Source organism: Musa acuminata, chromosome BXJ2-2, assembly GCF_036884655.1.
Source record: "Musa acuminata AAA Group cultivar baxijiao chromosome BXJ2-2, Cavendish_Baxijiao_AAA, whole genome shotgun sequence".
Classification (NCBI taxonomy): domain Eukaryota; kingdom Viridiplantae; phylum Streptophyta; class Magnoliopsida; order Zingiberales; family Musaceae; genus Musa; species Musa acuminata.
This window is the reverse complement of record NC_088339.1, coordinates 16437019-16463927: the sequence shown is the minus strand read 5'-3', so window position 1 is coordinate 16463927 and position 26909 is coordinate 16437019. Positions and strand designations below refer to the sequence as shown.

General features: G+C 40.0%; 1 protein-coding gene across 1 annotated transcript; it reads left to right on the top strand.

Annotated features, from left to right (window-relative positions):
* Positions 1-8327: 8327 nt before the first annotated feature.
* On the top strand, positions 8328-21659 carry LOC135604772 (U-box domain-containing protein 52-like). The gene is made up of 10 exons (XM_065094422.1): positions 8328-8481; positions 9533-9542; positions 12347-12372; positions 19072-19169; positions 19258-19379; positions 19457-19738; positions 19811-20126; positions 20205-20306; positions 20384-20812; positions 20885-21659. Exons 1-10 carry the CDS (start codon positions 8328-8330, stop codon positions 21623-21625), a joined length of 2280 nt encoding a protein of 759 aa, XP_064950494.1. The 3' UTR covers positions 21626-21659.
* The last annotated feature ends 5250 nt before the right edge of the window (positions 21660-26909 follow it).

The following is a 26909-nucleotide window of genomic DNA, read 5'->3' as shown; positions in this document are numbered from 1 at the left end:
TTGTTCCCGCAGAACCTCCGACGATTGTCCGAACTTCCGTCGAGCTCTCGAACTCCCAACGTGATCATTGTCATGACTCCGGCGCAACTCCTGCTGCATGTCTTACTTTCATCGTAGTTAATCCTGCACACACAAAAACAAAAACTTTGATCGAGACAATTAATCCTAAGCAATTAACCAAGTTGTCCGGCATGTCATTTGTCCCTCGACGCTTCGTCCGATTCTTCGGCGCATCGTCCTTTCCTGCAGCCTATTGCCCAATCGGCCAGTTGACCCCGCAACTCCGATATCCTTGGCACAATACCCGCTCTTCTTGGCCCGATGCCCGAGTCCACGGCCCGTAGCCTTCTGTCGATACGTCGACCGATCCACCGGCCCGACGTCCAATCTTATGACATGTTCCTCCGGCACAACATGATGTTCCTGCTTTAATTGTCTCATCCTGATCGAAGTACCCTGCGTCACTCAAAACGCAGATTAAATCATAAACATATATCAAGTAGTTTCATCATCAAAATACGAGATTCAACATCATCCACATATAATACTAAAAAAATGTGATAGCGCTCCCACTTACCTTACTATACACACAAGACTCATCTTCATTTTTAACGAAATCATAAGATTTGATTGCCTCATCAAAACTTATGTTTCCACTTCAGGAAGTTTGCTTTAGTCCATAAATAGATCTAAGAAACCTGCACACCTTATCTGAGCAGTCCTTGGAAACAAATCCCTCGGGTTAAATCATATACACCTCCTCCTCAAGGTTCCCATTGAGGAATACGGTTTTCACATCCATCTACCAGATCTCATAATCATAGTGTGCTGTAATAGCCAATAGAATTCGGATGGATTTTAGCATTGCTACGGGTGAGAAGGTTTCGTCATAGTCAACACCTTGCCTTTGACGATACCCCTTAGCCACTAGCCTTGCTTTATAGGTCTCTACCTTTCTATCTACTCCAATATTTTTCTTCAAGATCCACTTGCAACTGTTGGGTACAATACCCTTGGGCACAACAATTAAGTTCCAAACCTTGTTGGAGTATATGGAATTCATCTCAGAATTCATGACTTCTTGCCACTTCCGGAGTCTATACTCATAATAGCCTCCTTATAGGTCTGCGGATCAATATCCTCAACATCCTCTCCTCTAATATGTCCCACATATCTCTTAAGAGGATGGGATACTCTACCGGATCTACATAAAGTTGGAACTTGTGTATTAAGTACCTGAACAGACTCGGCATGTAGAGTGGTGCTTGAGCTAGGTTCTCTAACCTCGCTCAACTCTATCATTCTTCCATTGTCTCTATCAAGAATGTGTTCTTTCTTAAGGAACATCGCTCTCTTAGCTACAAAGACCTTTTGGTCCTCGAGATGATAGAAATAATACCCACAAGTATCCTTGGGGTATCTCACGAACTTGCACCGCTCCATCCTTGATTCCAACTTATCGGGATTGTGTCTTTTAACGTGGGTAGGGTAGCCCCAAATCTTAACAACCTTAAGATCAGGCTTCTTCCCTTTTTATATCTTGTATGGTGTAGACACTACCGACTTAGATGGAACTCTATTTAGGAGGTAAGCTGTGGTCTCTAGGGCATATCCCCAGAATGAGATGGGTAGGTCAACGAAACTAATCATGGACCGTACCATGTCTAACAGCATACAATTTCTCCTTTTAGACACACCATTGAGTTGAGGTGTATAAGGAGGTGTCTATTGGAATAAAATCCCATGGTCCTTGAGGAATTAGGTAAACTCTATACTTAAGTACTCACCTCCTCGATCTGATCGAAGAGTCTTGATACTCTTTCTAGTTTGGTTCTTCACTTTATTCTTATACTCTCTAAGTTTATCAAAGGCCTCGGACTTGTACTTCATTAAGTACATATATCCATACCATAAGAAATCATTAGTAAATATAATAAAGTAGGAGTAACCACCAATGACATGAGTTAACATGGGTCCACAAACATCACTATGTATGAGTTCCAATAGTTTAGTGGCTCTCTCTCCAGTTCCACTAAATAAAGAGTTGGTTAGTTTTTCATGAAGACAAGGCTCGCAAGTTGCATATGACTCATAATCGAATAGATCTAGATATCTATCCTTTAGCAACTTTTGAATCCTTCCCTCATGGATGTGACCTAGCCTACAATGCCAAAGGTATGCACTGTTCACCTCATCTAATTTCCTCTTAGACATGCTTACATTCATGATATGTGGAGCAATATCTAGTATAAACAAACCATTATGCAATGTTCCTCTCGTCAATCCCCTCGACTTTGCTAGAATCTACAATAAATTATAGATGTGATATGCAATACTGGTATCCAATACCAATGCACTATCACAAAAATCTGACAACTAGAGATTGATCATGAATGTACCTGAAGCTTCTCTAAGCTTCTATTTCGCCCTCTATGCAATGTACTCTTTACAGTTCCTCTTCCAGTGCCTGTCTTTTTCGTAGTGGAAGCATTGGCCTTGGTCCTTTATCGGGTCTTTCTTAGCAACATTTGCTTTACCTAGTTTACCCTTGCCCTTGCCCTTTTTAAGAGACTTTTCTGCTTTCCTTTTCTTTCTGGTCTCACTAGTGTAGAGAAATGACTTCTCTTTCTTAATAGTGCTGCTCCCTGCCTCCCTCAACATATTGAGGAGCTTTGGGAGAGTCACCTCAAGCTTGTTCATATTAAAATTCATTATGAACTGTGAAAAGGAATATGGTAGGGACTAAAACACAATATCCACACATATGTTATCCTCTAGGACCATTCCTAGACCTGTGAGTTTCTCTATCCACTCAATCATCTTTAGGACATGTTTCTAAACCGGTGTCCCCTTAGTCATCCTACTGTGGAAGAGGCTCTTGGATATCTCATATCACTGAGTCCTTCCCTGTTCCTCAAACATTTTATGGACATATAGGAGAATGGATCTAGTATCTATCATTTTATGTTGTCTATGTAACTCAAGAGTCATAGAGCCCAATATGTAATATTGAGCAAGAGTGGAGTCATCAATGTACTTCACGTAGCGAGCGATCTCATCCTCGCTTGCCCCTTCCTCGGGCGTAGGCATCACTGTATTAAGGACGTACATAATTTTCTCCGTCGTGAGAATAATTCTCAAATTGTGGAGCCAATCAGTATAATTTGGACCAATGAGACAGTTGACATCAAATATGTCATGTAAGGGATTTGAAAGCGATATTTTCTAAAAATAAAGATGTAGTAGAAATAAATAATATGCAGATTTTGTAAAAATAAATAATCAAGATATGGACTTCTATCTTAATATGCTCCCACTATTTTATTGGTAAGTCACGCGACACCCTCAGCACGTGAAACGGAAGTCTTCGGTAGACTTCTAATGGGGATCAGGATCCAATCAGCGTCTTAATATAACCTAGAGCCCAATATGTAATTCCCATTCCGTTCGGCCTCCGAATCACCATGGTCTCGAGGGACTCGACCAACCATAATGTTCGATTAAGTCAACACCATCGTTACAAGATGAGTCTGATTCAATGATATACCCTCGAGAGACTCGACCAAGCATACCATGTCCTCAGGTCACCGGTGACATCTCTATGTCGTAGGCAAGATAGCGAATTGCGATATAGGTAAGCCTCGAGGGACTCAACCAACTCAACCTATATCGGAAATCGGTCCTTACCTATAACGATGGAAGGCCACATGGATCAATCTAATTGCCTCACGTTTATTGACTTAATATTATCGAGAGAGGGGTTTCTATGATTTGGTCTCCTAATATGACATGTCACACATATACATATTTAATATATATCTACATCATATACAAATATTATTGAATCTCATATTTTGATAACGAAACCAATCGATATGTGTTTATGTTTTAATCTACGTTTTGAGTAACACAGGATGCTTCGATCAGGATGAGACAATTAAAGCAGAAAAATCATGTTGGGCCGGAGGAACATGTTAGAAGATTGGACGTCGGGCCGGTGGATCGGTCGACGTATCGACAGAAGGCTTCGCGCTGCAGATTCGAGCATCAGGCCAAGAAGAGTGGGTATTGCACCAAGGATATTGGAGTTGCGGAGTCAACTGGTCGATTAGGCAATAGGCCGCAAGAGAGGATGATACGTCGAAGAATCAGACGAAGTGTCGAGGGACCAATGACATACGGGACAACTTGATTAGATGCTTAGGATTAATTGTCTAGATCGAAGTTTGTTTTACATATGTAGGATTAACTACGATAGCAAGACATGGAAAATGAAGTCCCGAAGTCAAGATCGAGATCACGTTGGGAGTTCGAGAGTTCGTCGGAAGTCCGAACGTTCGTTGGAAGTTCTGTGGGAACCAGCCGAGAAGTTGCGGAGCTTGCCAGAGAAGTTCATCGGAACTCGCCAAGTGGATCGTCGCAAGTCCAGGAGCTTGCCGGGAGTCCGCCGGAACATTGTCGAGAGTTCGTCGGAGGTTCGCCGAAAGATCGCCGGAAGCTCGTTGGAAGAATAGACTTACAGACTTAGTTTAGCTTAGAATATGTCTTAGGAATCGTAGTTAGCACGTAATTGGGCTTGGATTGGGCCAACCCAATTACGGGCCAGCTAGGCCCATGTAATCACTGTGTTGGGCCCAATAAGAGGCCCAAACAGTGCCCCAAGAAGACTCATCGTCATGGCACACTCTTCGAGACTGTGTCAGGCGGTGGTACCGCTAGTCTGGGCGGTTGTATCGCCCCTAGTAGGGTGCCAGGCAGTGGTATCGCCAGTCTGGGCAATGGTATCGCCTAGCACTGCCCCCCAAGCGATGGTACCGCCTAGGACAGTGTCAGTCAAACTGACACTGAGCGGTGGTACCACCCAACGCAGGCGGTGGTACCGCCCGTGCCCGGGGAACCCGGGATGAGATGTTTTTAGGCTCCAAGTTTGAATCAACTTGAAGCCTATAAATACCCCTCTCATCCCTAGTTAAAGCACACAAGTATTGAGAGTAAAAAAGTATAGAAACACTACTGCAATCTTGTGTGAGCTCCTCTCATAGTTCTAAGTGTTAGAATAGTTTGAGAGAGGAGTGAGTGGGGTGTAAGGGTTATCTCCTAAACCAGGTAAAAGGAGAATTAAGTTGTAAAATGGTGGTTTGCCTTCGCCTATTGAAGGAAGGCCTCTAGTGGATGCTAATGGCTTCAATGGAAGAGGAATCGGAGGAGTGGATATAGGTCACGATTGATCGAACTACTATAAACAGCCGTCTTCTCTGGTTTGCATTTATTCTTGCTATTTACATACTGCAAACCTCTTCAATAGCTTATTGCCTTCAATACTTTTACGAACTTGCTTTCAAGGTAAGTTTTTGAAAACGGTTTTACGTCGGAAATAGTTTTATCGTATGAAAGTTTTTAAATCGACATTATTTTACCGCTGCACTAATTCGCCCCCCCCCCTCTTAGTGCCGACCTTGATCCTAACAAATATATATATACATATCTAGTAGGTATAGAAGCAATCACACAAGATGATCATGAACCACAGCCTAATAGGATCAGGCCCAAGCTAGTGAGCATAATCACTCAAATCAAGATCTATGTGTGCATCGGTGCATCTCTATGCCTTATGATCATCCATCTTGTCCTCGTCGGTTCCGTCGACATCTCGACGCATCTCCAAGTATCACGATCGTCCATCTCGTAGGTCTCACTATCGCTTCCATGCTCCCACTACGCCTCCTCGTGTGATTATAACTTAATCATAGGCACGTAGGCCCGATAATAAACAAGAAATATAATAGAGGCTCATAGGCCCCAATAATAATAATTACAAGTATATACATCACACGGTTCATGATCATCCATCCACACATCATACATCATATGTATAAATCAGCATCATATAGGACTACTAGATAATAAAAAAATAATAATTAATTAAACTTTTTAATTCATTAATATTTTCAGAAATCAAGGAACTTTCTGAATTCTGGGTACTTTCATAATTTGGATGAAAGGAAAGAACCGAAATTTTATAAATTCACAGGGGCAAAAACCCTAATACCCTTCTCTTTCTCCCCTGTTGCTGCCGCTGCCACCTCGCTGGCGGTGGCTTATGTGGCGCGGGGGGGGTGGGTGGGTAGGTGGGGTGTTGTGGACGACATCACATGCGCAGCGGAAAAACAGAAAACAAAATCCCCTATTCCCAAAGGGATGTTCATCGTCGTGCGAAGATTAGTATGCAAAAATCCGTGAAACTTAAATATGCATATAGAATAGATTATGTTACCTAGGGAGATCATATATCTATGAATCTTTACAGATCTCTAGGAGAGGGTGAATGAGATCAAGCGCCCCCCTCTCTAGCGATGATCCACACAGCATGGCTGCAACGACGCTCCTCAAAACTCCAGTCTTGCTCTGAGGTGAAGAGAGGGAGGAGAATATGAGAGACAAGCAAAGACTTTAGCCTATGAACCATTGAATCCCTCCTATTTATAGATGTCCCCTATCAACTTAACCCTAATGGATCCCCTCCTATTGGGTATTGGATCTTCATCCAACTACCCAAGCCTCTTAGATTAGTGGATCTCTATCCAATAATCTCTCATGGGTTTTTATTGGATCTCGTCCATGATATCTAATAATTCAGGGGCTTATTAGATATCCAATAAGATAGGGGCTTCGGTGGATATCTCATATCCGAACCTCTACTCATCGCAACGCCTACCATATGTATGTGACCTTCTAAGCCCAATATCGAGCTGACCGTGAGTCATATCTATCAGAACTCCTTTTGGCTCAGTGAATTATTATCTCCATAATAATTCACTCGACTCATCGACTGTGGACGTACTAGGCCACTATGCCATAGTCCCCAAACGATACAGGGGAATCCAATCCATTGGACTTGTTTGTCCTCAGTTATCCTGTACATATAGTCCCTCATCCATCTAATATCCCAAAGACCGTATCCCGGGTATGGTGCTGTCAAACCTATACGGTTTCTTCTTGAGTCTTGCTCTAATCGGATTCTACCGAAGAACTCTTTCTCTCTCAATCCGAATGACCATGGCCCGGGATTTGTCTGAGCAAGAACACATGGGATATTCCTCTCATGACACCGAGAGTGGATGATCCTCTATCGATACTCAATATTCCTCGTAAGGTTGATTGTCACTCCTGATGATTGACTATATTAGATCTAGGACATCCAAACCTATAAGTGTGGTATCAAAGAATTGAGCACTCATACAGGACATCCTTGGTGTCTCAAGTCTAAAGACCAAATACATCATTGAGACTACGGAATCACTGTTTGACAATAAGGACTTCTAAACTCCAACTCCTAATAGAACACCTACTCAAGACTCCTACTTCTAACCAACTCCTAATAAGACTCCTACTCTAAGAAGCAACCTCAACCCTAACCCTAGTCGGCCTCTTCACCTCTTTAATAGGGGTTGGCTAGGTAGATTTTATATGAATGTCCTATTCAATGAAACTCAATTAGGACTCTTCTAGCTAAAGTCATAATAGAAGAATGAGCGAAGGAGAGATAAGAGAGAAGGAGAATGAAAAGAAAAAAGAAAGAAACAATGAAGTAGCATACGAAGGGACAACGTCGGAGGGGCAACGACGGAGAGGGATAAAAGAAGAAAAAAAATAAAGGGACTAAACCAGATAATAAATATAAGGGCTCCATTTTTTTTTACTATTTACTATTAACAATCCCTTCTCATCAACATCCCTTTAGAAATAATAAAATATTATTTTTATGATTAGAGACATAAATCTAATCTTGGCGGTGATATTAGCCACTTATCTCATCCAATCATAATCCATCAATTTAGGAACAAAATAGTAAACGATTCTTCCTATTCAATGTGTCTCACCGACGAAGATACCCGAATTATATTTGGCTCATACAAACACGGTCCACAGGTAATCTGCCTGGTCCACATCACTGCCCCCAGTCACAAGGCAGGTGGACGGACGGGTTGCTAAAAAAAAAAATGATAGAGGCATTGCTCAACCTATAGAGCACTAATATTCCATTCCCCATCGAGAGAGGGAGAGAAATATAGTGGTCAGAGACTAGGGCACAGAGAAAAAAGAAATGGAAAATTCACCTGAAATGGTGGCAGGCCCCACAGTTTCATTGGAGTTTACTATAGTTGGTACCTGAGAAAAAACAAAGCCTACTAATTAGTCTTCCTCTCAGACAATTTGAAGGTTCGATCAAACAATCCAAGAACTTGAGAGAGACAGATAGAGGGAGAAAGAGAGAGGAAGGGCTTACAAAGGCTGGAAGAATGTACTGTCGCAGGCAGTCGGAGCACATGGACTTGGATGCAGGATCTCCATTGGTGGCAGTGGCCATTGACAAGGATAAAGGAAGTCAGAATGCCCTGAAATGGGCAGTGGACAACCTTGTTACCAGGGGCCAGACCCTCACCCTCATCCTCATCCATGTCAAGATCACCAGCCACCCAAGTGAGCATATCTTCCTCTTCCCAGAGTACATTTGTAATTGTTATAAATTTGTAGCAGTCCTCAATTCCAGATTTCTACCCCATCTTCCTCATCCACTCAGCTTGTCATGTCCAGTTTTTAGCAGATCTCATCCATCTAGCTTTCAATGACCAGTTTATAGCAGTTGTATCATATTTGGTTTATACATAATACAATTTGTCTTGATCATAGTTTTGAGGCAATCTTCAGTACCATGCCTGTCATCAACTTAACTTTTCATTGCCATCTTTAAGCAGTAGCAGCATATTTGGTTTTGAACAGAGGCCAATCCGTGGTCTTTTAGGCCATCTTCCTCGACGTCTATCATCCACTTAGCTTTTCATTGCCAGCTTTAAGCAGTCGCAGCATATGTGGCTTGAACAGGGTCCAATATCTCGGTCTTTTAGGCCATCTTCCAGTTCCCCATTTAGCTCCTCTTTCCATGCAGGTTTTAGCAGTTGTATCATATTTGGTTTGTACAGAATCAATGCAATTTGTGTTGGTCATAATTTTGCAGGATTCTTCGATACCAGCTCCATAGGCATCTTCGTTCGTGTTTATCATCCACTAAGCATAAAAGATGTAATATGTTATATAAAATACATAAATAATCTTTTATGTTAAGATCGAAATCAAATAATATTAGATCTGATTTTATGATACATACCTTTACCTTTTGATGCTGTTGAGAAAAAACCTGTTAAAGCGAAATATTCTTTTCTCTCTTTGTGTATCAAAATAGGTTCCTCATCAAAATATCAACTTGATATCCAAATAAAAATATTAACCAGCACAGCATAAACAATAGAGCAAATAATCAATCACACAGTGATACCAAATATTTTAACGTGGAAAATCCAATGTGGGAAAAACCACAGGACCATAATCCACCTCAAAATTCCACTATCAATAGTAATGATAATAGGTTTACAATAGGTCTTTTCTAGAATAATCAGATGATCACAATAACATCAAGATCATAGATCTTGGCTCAAGAATAGCACATTTCACATAGGGTGAATCTCCTCGTAAGAGAATTCTAGGTTTCACAATGTGAGTATAGCAAGAAAATACCTTAGAGATGGTAAACTATAGATCGACACCATTAGGATTGTAGAGTATGCTATAAGGATTCTCCACATAAAATTTGGGCCAAAACTGATGACGTTTGACCACCGATCGTCAAGCAGAAATCTTAAAAACCTTACTTTCTCTCTCCTCTTTTTTGCACGCCGCCGCATGCCTTCACCCTGCACTCTCTAATTTTGCCCTTTCTCTCTTAATTATTGATTTGGGCTTATGGTCCAAATTGTCCAAGCTCACATATGGGTTGAACCCAATAATTCTCCCTCGCCAGCTCATATGGTGGTAGGCTGTACCAAGCCCGCTCTTCGTCTACATGCTTTAAGCTTCTCCTTAGGCAAAGACTTTGTTAACATATCTGAACCATTCTCATTGGTATGCACTTTTTCTAACTATAATTCCTTCATCTCAAGCACATCACGAATCCAGTGATATCTCACATCAATATGCTTGGATCTAGAATGGAATGTTGAATTTTTGAAGAGGTGAATGACACTTTGACTATCACAGTAAACAGTATATCCTTCCTGTTTCAAGCCCAATTCCTGTAGAAACTTTTTCATCCATAAAGCTTTCTTGTAGGCTTCAGTAATTGCTATGTATTCTGCTTCTGTGATTGATAGAGCAACACACTTCTGTAACTTAGACTATCAAGAGATTGCTCCTCCTGCAAATGTCATCAAGAATCCCGAAGTGGACTTCCTGGAATTAGTGTCACCTGCCATGTCTGCATTTGTGTACCCTTCTAACACAGGTTCATCATTTCCAAAATATAAACATAACATGGAAGTACCTCTTAGATATCTTAATATCCATTTCATTGCTACCCAATGTTCATTTCCAGGATTTGAAAGAAATCGGCTGACAACTCCAACTGCATGAGCTATATCTGGCCTAGTACAAACCATAGCATGCATCAAACTGCCTACTGTAGATGAGTAAGGCACTTTGGATATTTCTTCTTTTTCTTTCTCACTTGTAGGATGCTGTTTCGAACTAAGCTTAAAATCACCTGCAAGTGGAGAACAAACTGCTTTGGTTTTACTCATGTTGAATCTTTCAAGAACCTTTTTAATGTAAGTCTCCTGAGATAGCCAAATCTTCCTTTTCTTCCTATTACGAAGAATCTTCATGCCAAGTATTTGTTTCACCGATCCCAAGTCTTTCATGGCAAAAGACTTACTCAGCTCTCTTTTAAGCTTTCTAATTTTTTCAACATCATGGCAAACAATCAGCATATCATCAACATATAGCAGTAAAATAATAAAATCATCATCTAAAAATTTCTTCATAAACACACAATGATCAGATTTGGTTTTATCATACCCTTGGCTCATGATAAAGGAATCAAACTTCTTATACCACTGTCTAGGTGCCTGTTTGAGTCCATATAAGCTTTTCCTAAGTTTACACACCATATTTTCTTTTCCCTTGACTTTGAAACCTTCTAGTTGCTCCATGTAAATTTCTTCTTCTAAGTCACCATGAAGAAATGCTGTTTTTATATCAAGTTGCTTAACTTCTAAATTCAAGCGGGCAACCAAACCAAGAACAACTCGGATAGAAGATATTTTCACAACTAGAGAAACTATTTCTTCAAAGTCAATACCTTTCTTCTGACTGAATCCTTTCACAACTAGTCATGCCTTGTATCTTTGTTGTGAGCTATTGTTTTCAGTCTTCAATTTGTAAACCCACTTATTCTTGAGAGCTTTCTTCTCTTTAGGCAATTTTACGAAGTCATAGGTGTGGTTCTCAAGCAAGGATCTAATCTTTTCTTGCATGGCTTTAACCCACTCATTCTTATTCTCATGTAGAATAGCTTCTTGGTAAGTTTTTGGCTTTCCCCCGTCAGTAAGCATAACATACTCATGTAGAGGATATCTGGTAGATGATTGTTGCTCTTTAGTGGATCTTCTTAATGGAATCTCAACTGGTGGTGGATGTGCTTGTTCAGTTGATTCAGCATCATCAAATGTAGGTGTATCATCACTGGTATTCTCACCACAATCTTCTTATTCATCTCCCCCATGATCATCATGAACTATAGGTGAAGGAACTGGACCCAAACTCCAAGGAATATAAATAGAGGTTTCAGGCTTCTCAATATTTTCACCATCATCAAACAATTAGTCTTCAAGAAACACAACATCTCTGCTTCTAATAATCTTCTTGTTCATTGGATCCCATAATCTGTACACAAACTCTTCATGACCATATCCCAAGAAGATACATACTTTTGCCTTATTATCAAGCTTGGACTTCTCATCTTTGTGAATATAAACAAATGCTTTACACCCAAAGACTCTCAAATGATTATATGACATATCTTCTCCTCTCCATACTCTCTCTGGAACATCACCTTTCAGAGGAACTGATGGAGAAAGATTTATTAGGTCAACCATAGTTCTCATAGCCTCCCCCCAAAATAACTTTGGTAACTTGGCGTAGGAAAACATATACCTAATCCTTTCTTCAATGGTTCTGTTCATCCTTTCTGCTACACCATTCTGTTGAGGAGTTTTAGGAACTGTTTTCTAAAGCCTGATATCATGGAATCTGCAATAATTCTTAAAAGGACCCCTGTACTCGCCACCATTATCTGATCGAATACACTTTAGTTTTCTGTCGGTTTCTCTTTCAACATTGACATGAAACTCCTTGAAAACATCGAGTACCTAGTCTTTAGATTTCAAAGCAAAAGCCCACACTTTTCTAGAATGGTCATCAATAAAAGTAACAAAATAAAAAGCACCTCCAAGAGTTCTAGTTTGCATAGTACAGACATCAGTATGAACTAAATCAATAACATCCGATCTTCTAGATGATGGATATGTCTGAAATGCAACTCTATGTATTTTTCCAACTAAGCAATATTCACAAGATTTAAGAGATGTATCTTGCAACTCTGGTAAGAACTGCTTTCTAGCAAGAGTTTGAAGTCCCTTCTCGCTGATATGTCCAAGTCTCTTATGCCAAAGATCTATACTTTCATCTTTTTGAATTGCATTAATCTCTCATTTGTGTAGCTTAGCTTCCATGACATAAAAAGAGTTAAGTTTCTTTCCTCTTGCCACAATCAGAGAACCTTTAGTGAGTTTCCATTTGCTTTCACCAAAATAGTGTGCAAAGCCCTCATCATCAAGTCTACCTGTAGATATCAAGTTAAGACGAATATCTGGAACATGCCTTACATCTTTAAGTATCAATTTGCTCCCAATATTGGTCTCCAAGCAAATATCTCCAATACCCACAATCTTAGATGTACCACTATTTTCCATTCTGACATTACCAAAATCACCAGCAATGTAAGATCTAAAGAAATCACCATGAGAAGTAACATGAAATGAAGCACCAGAGTCAATTACCCAATTATTGTCCTGAGCTACAAGACTAACACAACCTTCATCACAAACAATAGTGATATTACCTTTAGTAGCAACTGTATTGGTCTCTTTCTCATTTTTCTTCATTTCATTATATTCTCGCTTCCAAAACCTACACTCTTTCTTTATGTGACCTGGCCTGTTACAGTGAAAACATTTGATATTTCTTCTAGACTTGGATCTTCCTCTATATCCATGTGGATTTCTACTATGACTTCTTCCACGTCTTTCTTATTTTTCAGTAACAAATGCCTCAGAAGAAGATTCACCATGTTCTTTCCTTCTGGCATCTTCATTTAGCAAACTATCTTTAACTATATCTATAGTTAGAGTTCCCACTGGCGTGAAGTTGCAAAAAGTCACCACATACATTTCCTAACTTTCTGGTAAAGAGCTGAGAAGTAATAATCCTTGCATCTCATCATCTATATTCATTTTCATAGCAACCAACTTGTTTGTAAGACTCTGAAATAGGCTTATGTGCTCAACAATGTTACCACCATCTTTATACTTCAAATTTACAAGCCTTCTGAGGAGAGAAATTCTATTTCCCACTGTCTTTTTCGCAAAGAGGTTTTCTAACCTTCGCCAAACAACATCACCTCTGGTTTCATCTGAAATATGCTCATGCAAGTTTATATCCATCCATCTTCTAATATAGGCAATGGCTTTTCTATGTTGAACTTCCCATTCTTCATTGTCCATAGTAGAAGGTTTATCTTTAACCTTGATAGGCTTATACAAATCTTTACAATAGAGCAAATCTTCCATCAGACGCCTCCAAGTGGAATAATTTGATGAGTTCAATTTAATCATACCATCTGACTGCTCCATTTCGATCACAAAAGCAAAACTAGTACCAAACAATCTGATGCTCTGATACCACTTGTTGGGAAAAAACCTGTTAAAGCAGAATATTCTTTTTCCTCTTTATGTATCAAAATGGGTTCCTCATCAAAATACCAACTTGATATCCAAATGAAAATATCAACCAGCACAGCATAAACAATAGAGCAAATAATCAATCACACAGTGAGACCAAATCTTTTAACGTGAAAAACCTAATGAGGAAAAAACCACGGGACCGTAGTCCACCTCAAACTTCCACTATCAATAGTAATGATAACAGGTTTACAATAAGTCTTCTCTAGAATAATCAGAGGATCATAATAACATCAAGATCATAGATCTTGACTTAAGAATAGCACATCTCACATAGGGTGGATCTCCTCGTAAGAGAATTCTAGGTTTCACAATGTGGGTATAGCAGGAAAGTACCTTAGAGAGGATAAACTGTAGATCCATATCGTTAGGATTATAGAGTTTACTACAAGAATTCTCCATATAAAATTTGGGCCAAAACTGACGACGTTTGGCCACCGATCGTCAAGCAGAAATCTTAAAAACCTTACTTTCTCTCTCTATTTCTCTCTCCTCTTTTCTTTGCACGCCGCCACATGCCTTCACTTGCACATACGCACGCTGCCCTCTTGCTGTGTTCTCACCCTGCACTCTCTAATTTTGCCCTTTCTCTCTTAATTATTGATTTGGACTTATGACCCAAATTGTCCAAGCCCACATATGGGCTGGACCCAACAGATGCCATCTCTATATGATATGTAAAGATACCATCTTTAGATCTAAAACCGCTATTAATTTACAAGGACAACTTGACTCTCCTCATTTCTTCCTATCCTTTTATAGGACCACTTAGATTGATGGTTCAGGGAGGTTAAGAGAGAAACTATAATCCCCCAATGTGTCATCTACGAGATGCGTAACATCGATTTTTCAATCCCTAGAGGTCCTGTCTATTTATAGGTAAGAGCATAGGGTCTAGGATAAGTTATTAGGAGAGTTTCTCTCATCAAGAGCATCCCCTAAGGAATCCTACTATAATACAAACTTCTTTTCTATTGACCAATATCTATCATCAGAATTCAATTAGTTCTATTATATATCTTATCCAATTATAAAGGGTCACAAAATCTAACATTCTCACACTTGGCCCATTAATCAATAAGATATAAAGGATATTCAAAATCAAAATAAATAAAATAAAACTTATTTAAAAATAATTTTACTTAATTAGATTCCAAAGAATCTTGAAAAAATATTTTATACATGATTATTAATTTTAAAAATAAGATAATAAGTCTAATAAACATAATAATACTACATTAAGTCCAACTATCAATGGAGTCATAACTGTTGTATATCATCAATATCATACTCACGAGCCTCATTCTAAGAATATATTTTTTAAATATTTTATATTATAAAGCTTTGGTAAATGGATCAGTAATCATCATAGTGGTTCTTAGGTTCTCAATTGACACTTATTGTTTCAGGACTCTTTCTCTAACCACCAAATACTTTATCTCGATATGCTTGTAACCAATTAACTTTTTTATCTAATTATCTCTCGATCTCATTTATGTATACTTCAAGAGTATCAACGATCTTAGACTTTTCATTTATTAGATAAATATAGTGGACATATCATATATAAATGTGATGAAATATCTTTCTCCACTAAAACAAGAAATATTAAGTGATCCACAAATATCAGTATGAATAATCTCAAGGAGTTCTTTGGCAATTTTTTTTTGTATGTTTAGTTTACTTTCCATTAATGCAATCTATACAAATATCAAAATCAGTGAAGTCTAAATGTTCCAAAATATTATCCTTTACTAATCTTTCAATTTTTTCCTTGGAGATATGCCTCAATCGTCTATGTCATAGTATAGAAAATCTTTCATTATTGAAACTACATTTCAATCTAACACTTAATTACAGGGTCAATAATGTCTTTGCAAACTCAAGATTCAAATTAATTCCGTACAATCCATCACACAAAATTTCAAAACCAACTTTTATTGAATCATAAAATATACTGAGTTTACCACTACCAAAAGAAAGACAATATCCTAACTCATCAATTCTAAATAAAGAAACTAAATTTCTAGAAATAGTAGAAACATAACATATGTCAACAAAATCAATTAGATGACTCATCTCTAAGCGTAGACGATAAGTCTCCACTGATATCACTTTTGCTTGAGACGATTTCCCATAATGTTGAATCTTTCATGTTCTTTTGGTTTTCCGATTGAAAGAAATCATTGCATATTATTGGTAACATAAGTTGAAGCACTAGAATTAATCCATCTAGTATTAGAAAGAACTTTTGTAATATTTGATTTGAAACATACAAAGGTCAAGATAATACCTTTCTTTTCGAACCAAGTCATACGTTTAATACAGTCCTTTTTTACGTATCCTTTCTTGCCATAAAAGAAATACTTTACTATAAAGGCTTTCTTTTCATTAGTCTATTCAACATTTCCAAACCTGGTAAATTTTTTTGATAGATAATGCTTCAATTTTCTTTTTTTGTTAGCAGTTCCTTACGTAATAGTCATGACATTGTATGAGCTTTCCTACTTTAATCTCAATTCTTCCTGAACATACATAATAGTTAACTCATTCAAGTCTCACTTATCCTTATTTATATTATAGTGAATCTTGAATGGGCCAAACTGAGAAGAAAGAAAGTTAAGAATTAAATGTACGAGGAAAGACTCATCAACATTCATGCCTAATACTTTAAGTTTTGCAGCTTTATAAGTCATATTGAGGATGTGATCTTGAATTCCTCGAGTATCATCATATTGAGCCTTAGTCAGTTCTTTCATTAGTATGTCAGCCAATGACTTATTAGTATATTTAAATCCTTATTCAATAACTTTTAAATATTCTCATGCGCTAATTGAAATCAGTAATGAAGTCTTTATAGCCACCAAAGTGACTTAGACTAATAACTTATAAAATAACATTAAGAAATTAGTGCTAAATGATATTAAAGAAATAATATTCACAATGACACATATAATTAAGAGATTTAGATAATCCCAAAGGAGAATCTACTTCAAATAATTATGTGATGGGGTAGGATGATACTATTTTGGATATTCTTGTAGTTTAGGGTTGTATACCCAAAGGTAACAATACTATTCCACAAAGATGGTATCACTCATCCATATATGATCTTGAACTAGATATATCAATATTTTACCCAAAGGTGAAATATAAATGATATCAATAGTTCATCATATTTTGAAAAACTCAAAGCATTAATGTCATTTTATATTTTTGCAGTAGTACTTTCGTCGATATATTCTTATGCTTCTAGTATTCTTGTACTATTTTGATCAAATTATTCAGAATGGTTAGAGTATGTGTAATTTATACTAAGCGTATTAAATCTTGACTTAGCATTGCTTGTTAAAAAGCCTATAGACTTGATTAATAAAAGTACTATGAAATAAATTAATGAAATGAAGGCTTGTGAAATATTTGATAGGCTTAGTTTAATGTTTATAAGAATGACGATTGCAAATAATGCAAAAGCCTCTCATCACAGGCCATTGATAGCTACAAGTCAGATAAAACTTAGGGAGATGAGTTACAAATAATATTTATCAAAATTTTTTAATTTAATTTATACCAAGTAGTTTAATAATAGAATAAAAAACTATAATAATTATTGAATATTAATAAAAAAAACTCATTTGATAATCATGATAACATATAAATTATGCCTTCACATGAAAGATACATTATTTCATAATTTCAAATATATACATATGAATAATCAAATGAATATCTAAGAATAATAATTGGATTTTATTTACCACATGTAAAAATATAATCAATAAGTCATATAAGAAAACTACAAACGTAAACTGTAATTTATATTTTTTAAAATTAAATATAATCAAATAATAAAAAATATAATCATGATCAAATTCAATCATAATTATAATAAATCATATTTATTAATTTTATAATTGAGGATATAAATTAGAATTTTCAATTTTATAAGGGTAAAATTATAAATATGTTGATAGGACAAACTGGAATTTTGAAATTTTTAAAGGGCAGAACTATAGTTTAACAAAAACCCTAATTTGAAGTCAAAGCTATAAATATGTCAAAACCCTAATTTTGAAGTCAAAGCTATAAATATGTCAAAAACCCTAATTTGCACCGTCGTCGCCGTGGCACTACTTGTGCCCGTAGGCGCTGCCTCGGGGTGTGGCCTATGCCTGCGCGCGGTCGTCGCATGAGCGACTCTCTGCCCTCATGCAGCCATTGCTTAGACGTAGGCTCTACCCGCATGCGATCGTCGCATGGGCGCGAGTTCTACTCGCGTGCGGTCGCCTCTTGGGCTCTGTGCTGCCCACGTGCGCTAATGCTGCTATGATGCACATGCTACCCAATGCAACTGTTGACACGAACATATCCATTGGATGTACGTAGCAAGGTTGGCAATGGTGCTACCATAGTGATCATGGCCACTTCACTATCACGATCATTGAAGATCATGTTTATAAGAAATTTAACATGCCCGCAAGCAAGCAGTCAATAAAACAGAATAGATAGAAATATAAATCGACAAAATATGGATCATTCAAACATTGTAAATCAGAAAATAATAGATCTAAAGTATTTAATTTCAAGAACCTAGGCTCTGATACTAATTGTAAGCATAAAATCTATAATATGCTATATGAAATATGAAAATAATCTTTTATGCAAGAATTAAAATCAAATAATATTTAATTTGATTTTATGATATATACCTTTTGATGCCATAAGATCTTTGTATAATATGTAAAGATACCGTCAATTGACGAGAACTAGACTCTCCTTGTAACTCAGGGTGGTTGAGAGAAAAATTGTAATCCCTCGATGCGTGCATCTCTCCCTAAAGGTCATGTCTATTTATAGGTGAGAATAGAGGGTCTAGCATAAGTTATTAGGAGAGTTCCTCCTATCAAGAGTATCCCTTACAAAATCTTACTTCTTTTTTATTGGTCAATAGCTATCATCAAAATCTAATTAATTATATTATATATCTTATCAAACGGTTACAAAATAGTTGCAGCATACTTGGTTTGAACAGAGTGCAGTAGTCGTGGCTACAATTTTGCAGCAGTCTCTACCAGCTCTTAGGCCTTCTTCCTCCATGACAGTTCTCCACTTCGTTTTCCATGGCTACTTCTCTGATTCCACCAACTTTTAATGAATACAGCTACGAACCAGAACGATGCTGGTTTTTACAGAGAGCCGACGGATCACCATTCCAAGGAACTCTTCCTTCCTTTTCGCTGTTTCTGCACACGAAAAGATGTGAGTGACATGGGAAGTTTAACTTCTCTGTCATCATACTCTTCACCACAAGCTAATGGACTACTAGTTCTCCAAATTGTATCACCAGGTTCGCTGCAAGGATGTGCTGCTGGAAGATCTTGATGTGGCCAAGGCCATCATCGAATTCGTCTCCCACACTGCCATAGAGAAGTTGGTGGTTGGTGCCTCATCAAAGGGTGGATTTGTCAGGTGATCCACGCAGCTCACATTGCATTCTCAGATCGAGAGAAGGCTTACTTTATGTTGTTCCCTCATTCTCTCAGAAGGTTCAAGACTCGTGATGTGACCGCCAGCATCACCAAGGGGGTGCCTGATTTCTGCACCGTCTACGTGATCGCCAAGGGGAAGGTATCCGCCATGCGGAACGCCGTTCGACCAGCTCCGCACATGTCCCCTCTTCGTGCTCAGATCCAAAGCCAGGCCAGCCTCAAGCCTGATGTCACGCCCCCTCGCTTATTCCCTGGTTCAAGAGGTTCCTCTTCCCCTTCCCTCTCCTCCTCAACGTTATCAAGCAGACTGAACGATCAGCTCCTGCAGGGCCAGGCGAGGTAGCATTCGACGCTCACAGCTTGCAGCACGATGACTCGATCAAGTAAGCTTAATGTTGCATCCACAGCCAGGAGAATTCTCACAGATGTGGATGCTTACTCTGTGTCGTTGTGGAAAAGGTCGCCGTTTGGCAGAGGAATGCGTGGTGCCACCACGAAGTCATTTGCGGATCTCTCGTTATCCGACACCGACATATCGTTCGTGAGCTCCGGAAGGCCGAGCACCGACCAAGCTTTCCCTCCGAGGTTATCCAATGGATCAGACGGCCTCGACCGCAGCTTCGAGATGCGAACGCCGCACAAGTCCGTGGATTCGTACTCCACGGGAAACGAGTTCTCTTCCATCTCACAGGGCAGTACTGGAACCTCGTGGTCCTCGCAAGCCATGGTGAGCGTGGCGTAAAGATCGATTCCATCTGTAGGCGGCAACAGATTCATCTGAGGAAGTCTTTTGATTGACTCGCAGGAAGATGTAGAGGAAGAGATGAAGCGGCTGAGGCTGGAGCTCAAGCACACCATGGACATGTACAACAACGCCTGCAAAGAAGCACTCACTGCTAAGCAGAAGGTTATCATCCATCCATACATCTCAAACTCGATATTAATCTGGCAAATAAAGATGATGACAATTTCGATTTGCACCAGACGACGGAGCTGCAGCGGTGGAAGATGGAGGAGGAGAAAAAAATATCCGAAGCTCACGCGGCAGAGACAGCTGCCATGGCGTTGGTGGAGAAGGAAAAAGCAAAATGTAGAAAAGCCATGGAGGCAGCACAAGCCGAGAACAGGATAGCGGAGCTGGAAGCACAGAAGAGACTAGACGCAGAGATGAAGGCGATCAGAGAGGCGGACGAGAAGAAGAAAGCACTGGACTCACTCTCACACACGGACCTCAGGTACAGAAAGTACACGATCGAGGAGATCGAAGCTGCCACCGAATACTTCGCAGAGCACCGTAAGATCGGAGAGGGCGGCTACGGTCCGGTCTACAAATGTCATCTGGATCACACTGCTGTCGCCGTCAAGGTTCTTCGGCCCGACGCAGCTCAGGGAAGGTCGCAGTTCCATCAAGAGGTACGCCAAGTGAATGAAGCACAAGAAGAAGACATCCCCATGGATCATAGTTCACTCGCCTTGGTTGCGCAGGTTGAGGTGTTGAGCTGCATCAGGCATCCGAACATGGTTCTCCTTCTCGGTGCGTGCCCAGAGTACGGCTGCCTCGTGTACGAGTACATGGCCAACGGGAGCTTGGAGGACCGCCTGTTCCGGCGAGGGAACACGCCAATGATCCCTTGGCAGCACAGGTTCCGCATCGCCTGCGAGATCGTCACCGGCCTTCTCTTCCTTCACCGGATGAAGCCGGAGCCGCTGGTGCACCGGGACCTCAAGCCCGCGAACATCCTCCTCGATCGGAACTACGTGAGCAAGATCGGCGACGTCGGCCTCGCCCGGCTCGTCCCCCCGTCGATAGCTGACAGCGTGACGCAGTACCGCATCACCTCCACGGCGGGGACGTTCTGCTACATCGACCCCGAGTACCAGCAGACGGGCATGCTGGGGGTGAAGTCGGACATATACTCCCTCGGCGTCCTGCTGCTGCAGATCGTCACGGCGAAGCCCCCCATGGGGGTGACGCACCACGTGAGCCGCGCGATCGAGAGGGGCACCTTCGCGGAGATGTTGGACCCAGCGGAGCCCGATTGGCCCGTGGAGGAGGCGCAGCGTCTCGCTGAGTTATCGCTCAAGTGCACGGAGCTAAGGAGGAAGGATCGGCCGGATCTGGAGAAGGTGGTGTTGCCGGAGTTGCAGAGGCTGAGAGCTCTTGGAGAAGATAATATGATCTACTCACCCATGAATAACCATGTTTCCCTGCAGGTGAGTTGGTGACACGAACCAAATAACAGAGTCAGTTCATCCTGCATCTGCGGGAATAATCAGAATAGGAATCTGCTATTGCCATTCAAAATGTATCAGTAATATATGCACTAAATATTTATTCTGACAAATTGAGAGCTGATAAGAAGTGGAAAATCATAGTAATTCACTGTTTGGATTTAGAATGAACTTGAGCAAGGATTTATTAACACAACTATCACAATTACAAAGCTGACAATAAGGCAAGCTTATCTAGATGAACATGCTGACAGACTTCACTTCAATAATAAAGGCCTTAATAACTTAATTATGCTCAATGTTGGAAACAAAACAGCGAGTGAGAAAAATCTTTCGAGAAAAATGGAATAAGCAAGTGTTGCACTAATCATCTTGAGATTTATTTGTCAGGATATTCTGAGTGATCCACTACTAACACAATTTGCAGTTTGTTTAGATAAAGACATCAGCACACACGAGGTCTTTGGATTTTGCATTAGTTTAATTACATAAACACTGTGAACAGTGAAGTAGAACTTCTGAACTACCGAAGTCATACAATATTCAGATTCAATCACTTTCTTATCTTCAATGATCAAGAAGTCGTGTGTGGAGTCTGTCAATTCCCAAATTCCAAGCTCAAAACACAGTTAACCAACTCCCTGCACATATAGAGTCCATGCTTCATCAGAACATTGTCAGCATCTTGCTGCTATGATATTTTAGTAATTGGCCTCCTACATTGAAGAGATTGAAAGCTACAAACAAAATAGCATAAACACTAGATTGCATAACACTTTTTGTTTTTTATTTAAATATTCTCATGCAATTCTCTAACTAGTAGACTTTAAGTTGAATCACTATCTTATTTATAAGTTAACCAAATATCATCTTGGTTGCAGCGCTTAGTTCATTAAAAGAATTTATCATTTCATGAGAATTGGGAATGAAAACATAAATATCTTAACATCCCAGAAAGTATTGGTTGCAGCGCTTAGTCTTAGGATCAAGAGCGCATCCAAGACAGGAAGGTTGTTCATAGGCCCAGAACTCTCCGAAAAGCTATGGTCCAAAATGCCTGGAGAGCTAGGAAAAAGGATCAAGGAGGCGTTTGAAGCAAAATACAGGGGAAACACTATAGGAGTAATCCCAAGGATACTCTTCTCCTACAAATACCTGGAAGCGGAATGCAAGGATGCTGCATTCAGAAGAGCATTAAAAGATTTATCATTCTGCAGTGAAATCCCTATCCCAGGATACTACAATAAGCCCGAGAGGAAGTATGGGGTAAGGAGGTCAACAACCTACAAGGGTAAACCCCACTCATCCCACGCCAGAATTGAGAAAAGAAAACACTTGATAAGGAACAAGAAATGCAAGTGCTACCTATGCGGAGAGGAAGGGCACTTTGCAAGAGAATGCCCTAATGACCACAAAAATATCAAGAGAGTCGCTATGTTCGAGCAACTGGACATCCCAGATGACTACGAGATACTATCAGTACAAGAGGGGGAAAACCAGAGTGACGCAATCTATTCAATTTCCGAAGGAGATGACATAGAAGACCTACAGCATGGTATTCACTCCTTCACTCAAAAATTTTTTGCATTAATAGAAGATAGTAGAACTTGGTGGATAGGACCCAAGTCAGGGTACCGGGCAAGGATACAAGTTTCCCAAGCACAAGCCGAATGCAGACACATATGGGAAATCAACACCGAGCTACCACCCAGTCTGGAAAGGTGTAAATGCTGCAAAAGAGCATCACAAAAGAGGCACAGGAGGCATTGTCCCTTGTGCAAGATCACCTCATGCGGGATGTGTAGTATGTATTATTTTGACAAAAGAACCCCCGTCATGATGGAAGAACTCACAAGGTATGAGCCCAAAAACCTGCTTCAGCAACAACAAGATTTCATTAATCACTGTGAAGCAGAGATAAGGAGGCTCAAGATGGCTGTAGAATCCGAACAACAAAAGACCAGAGAACTTGAAGAAATGCACGTCCAATCCATAGCCATAGCCCAAGAAAACCTCCGTCTGAAAAACGAGATACTAGAGTTAAAGGAAAAATATGACAAACTGGAAAGGGAAGTAATAGAAGTAGACAGACTGAGACTAGAAAAGGCTGATCTCTTAAAGGAAATATAAAGGTTAGGAAAAGGGGAAATGGAAGAAAGCGAGGAAGCCTTCGTCCTATTGGAAGAAGAAACTAAGAAAATCCTGTCCATGGAAACAAAGGAAACAAGTGGATCAAAAAGATCCAAGAATATGCTCTTTAACTTAAAGGTACAAATTGAAATCCTGAAAATTCCCCCTTTTGAAGTTAATGCCATACTAGATACAGGTGCCACTACCTGCTGCATAGACGAAAAAGCTGTACCAGATGCCGCAATGGAGGAAAACCCCTACATAGTACATTTCAGCAGGATTACCTCCAAAACTAAAGCAAATAAAAAACTGAAAGGAGGCAAGATGACTATTGGGGATAACACCTTCAGAATCCCTTACACTTACGCGTTTACAATGAGGCTTGGGGATGACATCCAGATGATAATCGGATGCAATTTCATAAGGGCAATGCAAGGAGGAGTAAGGATAGAAGGTAACATAGTCACTTTTTATAAGAACCTTACTACAGTTAACACACTACCCTACATTCCAGTCGCAGCAGCCATAGAGGAATTGGATCTCGAAGAAGATGACTACATCCAGATCCAAGAAGCAGTGTACTTCTCAGTAGAAGCCTAACAGAGCGACAGTACTATCAGGACAAAATTTGGAGGCCTACTAAATCAACTAAAAGCCCAAGGATACATCGGAGAGGACCCCCTTAAGCACTGGGGAAAGAACAAGATTCAGTGCAAACTAGAGATCAAAAACCCTGATTTCACAGTAGAAGACAAGCCCCTGAAACACCTTACACCGCAGGCCAAAGAAGTATTTTCAAAGAACATAAGGGCCCTACTAGAAATAGGAGTGATAAGGCCCAGCAAGAGTAGGCACCGGACGACGGCCATAATTGTCAACTCAGGGACAACTATTGATCCTACTACTGGAATGGAGAAAAAGGGCAAAGAAAGGATGGTTTTCAATTACAAAAGGCTAAATGACATTACGAAAAAAGACCAATATAGCCTTCCTGGAATCAACACCATCCTAAAAAAGGTCAGCAATAGCAAAGTATATTCGAAATTTGACCTAAAGTCTGGTTTCCATCAGGTTGCTATGCACCCGGATTCAATTGAATGGACTGCCTTTTGGGTTCCTGATGGACTATATGAATGGCTTGCTATGCCATTTGGGCTGAAGAATGCACCAGCAATATTCCAGAGAAAGATGGATGAATGCTTCAAAGGCACAGAGGAATATATAGTAGTATACATTGATGATATCCTGGTCTTCTCTGAAAATGAAAGTGACCATGCCCGACACTTGGCCCAAATGCTCAAAATCTGCCAGGAAAATGGCCTGGTATTAAGCCCATCAAAGATGAAGATAGCAGTCAAGGAAATAGAATTTCTCGGAGCAATATTAGGGAATTCAAAAATCAAACTACAACCCCATATCATTAAGAAAATCACGGAGTATCAAGAGGAAGATCTCACTACCAAAAAGGGGCTTAGGTCATGGTTAGGGATACTCAACTACGCCCGAAACTATATACCTAACTTGGGCAGACTACTTGGCCCACTCTACGCTAAGACCAGCCCAACTGGAGAAAGGAGGCTTAATGAGCAAGATTGGAAGCTCATCAGAAACATCAAAAATCTTGTTAAAAACCTCCCAGATCTGGAGGTACCTCCTGAAGGAAGTTTTATCATCCTCGAAACTGACAGATGTATGGAAGGATGGGGCGGGGTATGCAAATGGAAAAAACATAAAAATGACCCCCGAAACACTGAGAAGGTCTGTGCATATGCTAGTGGAAAATTCAGTCCCATCAAGTCCACTATTGATGCAGAGATGCATGCGGTCATGAAGACTCTGGAATCCTTAAAAATATATTTTCTGGATAAAAGGGAGATCATTATCAGGATAAACTGTCAAGCAATTATCAGCTTCTTCAACAAGTCTACCCAGAACAAACCCTCCAGGGTACGGTGGATGGCTTTCGTAGACTATATAACAGGAAGCGGCGTAGAGATAAAATTCGAGCACATCGAAGGAACAAGTAATATCCTCGCCGATTCTTTATCCAAACTAATAAATATTTTAGTTTCAGGATGGCCAAACGAGCAAGTGTTTTTACTACTGGAAGCCACTCAGGAAGTTCAAATAAACCCGAACCCGAAGGCAACGGCATGTCTCAACCGACTATTGAAGACCCTATCTAACAGTACCAACAGAAACTGGATGAGCTCAGATCAGGGATGCAGAGAGGAACCCCTCTCAGCCAGATCCAGGCCACCGAAGGAGAGCTCAGAGCCATTCAGAAGGAGGTCGCCCGACAAGCCTGTAAAGCACTACACTGCCTCCACGACATTCACTCAGCAAAAGCAAGAGAGTACCAAAGGAGGAGTGGGGGAAGGGATAATTGGTACAGAGACTGGCTGCCAACTATCCTCCAACAACAACAATAGTTGGAAAGGGCGCTAGCACTCACCGAAGATTCCGCCCAAAGGATAAATAGTTTCTGCCTTTGAGAAAAGGCGAGTACCTCTCTTTGCACTGAGCCTCGGGGAGCCGTGCATAGATTGGAACCTAGTGTCGGCGCCTTTTTGCGCCCCTGGTTTTAATAAAAACCACCGGCGCCTGTAGTTTTGCGCCCCTGGTTTTAAGTAGAGGCAAAATAGAAAACTAGGAAAAGGATGTCGATGGGGGCCAATGACCACCCGATCCTCTTTCTGTTTCTCTATATAAGCCTTAGATCAGCTCATTGCAGAACACACGGAAGACATCCAAAGTTCTACTTTGAGTTCTACTTTGAGTCCCAAGTGCAAGATCAGAGTTTGTAAGTTTCTTTCTAGTTCTTATTACCTATCTCTGAAATTGTGTTTGGAAGCACGCTTCATGTTATATACACGCTTTTTGTTATATATAATGGTATCAACTAAGAGGTGGGTAGGGTGAATTAGTGCATCGAAAAACTTTCAACGATTAAAACTGCGTTCGTACGTTAAAATCCGATTCCGACGTAAAAGTCATTTCGTGCAGATAATAACTTTGAAAGCTGAAGTAAAGTAAGGAAAGCAGTTTGCAATTAAGATAGAAATCAGAATGTAAGCGCAAACTGAAATATGATGTTCGTACGATAAAACCGATTTTCGTCTTAACGCCGATTCGAAAAATACTTAAC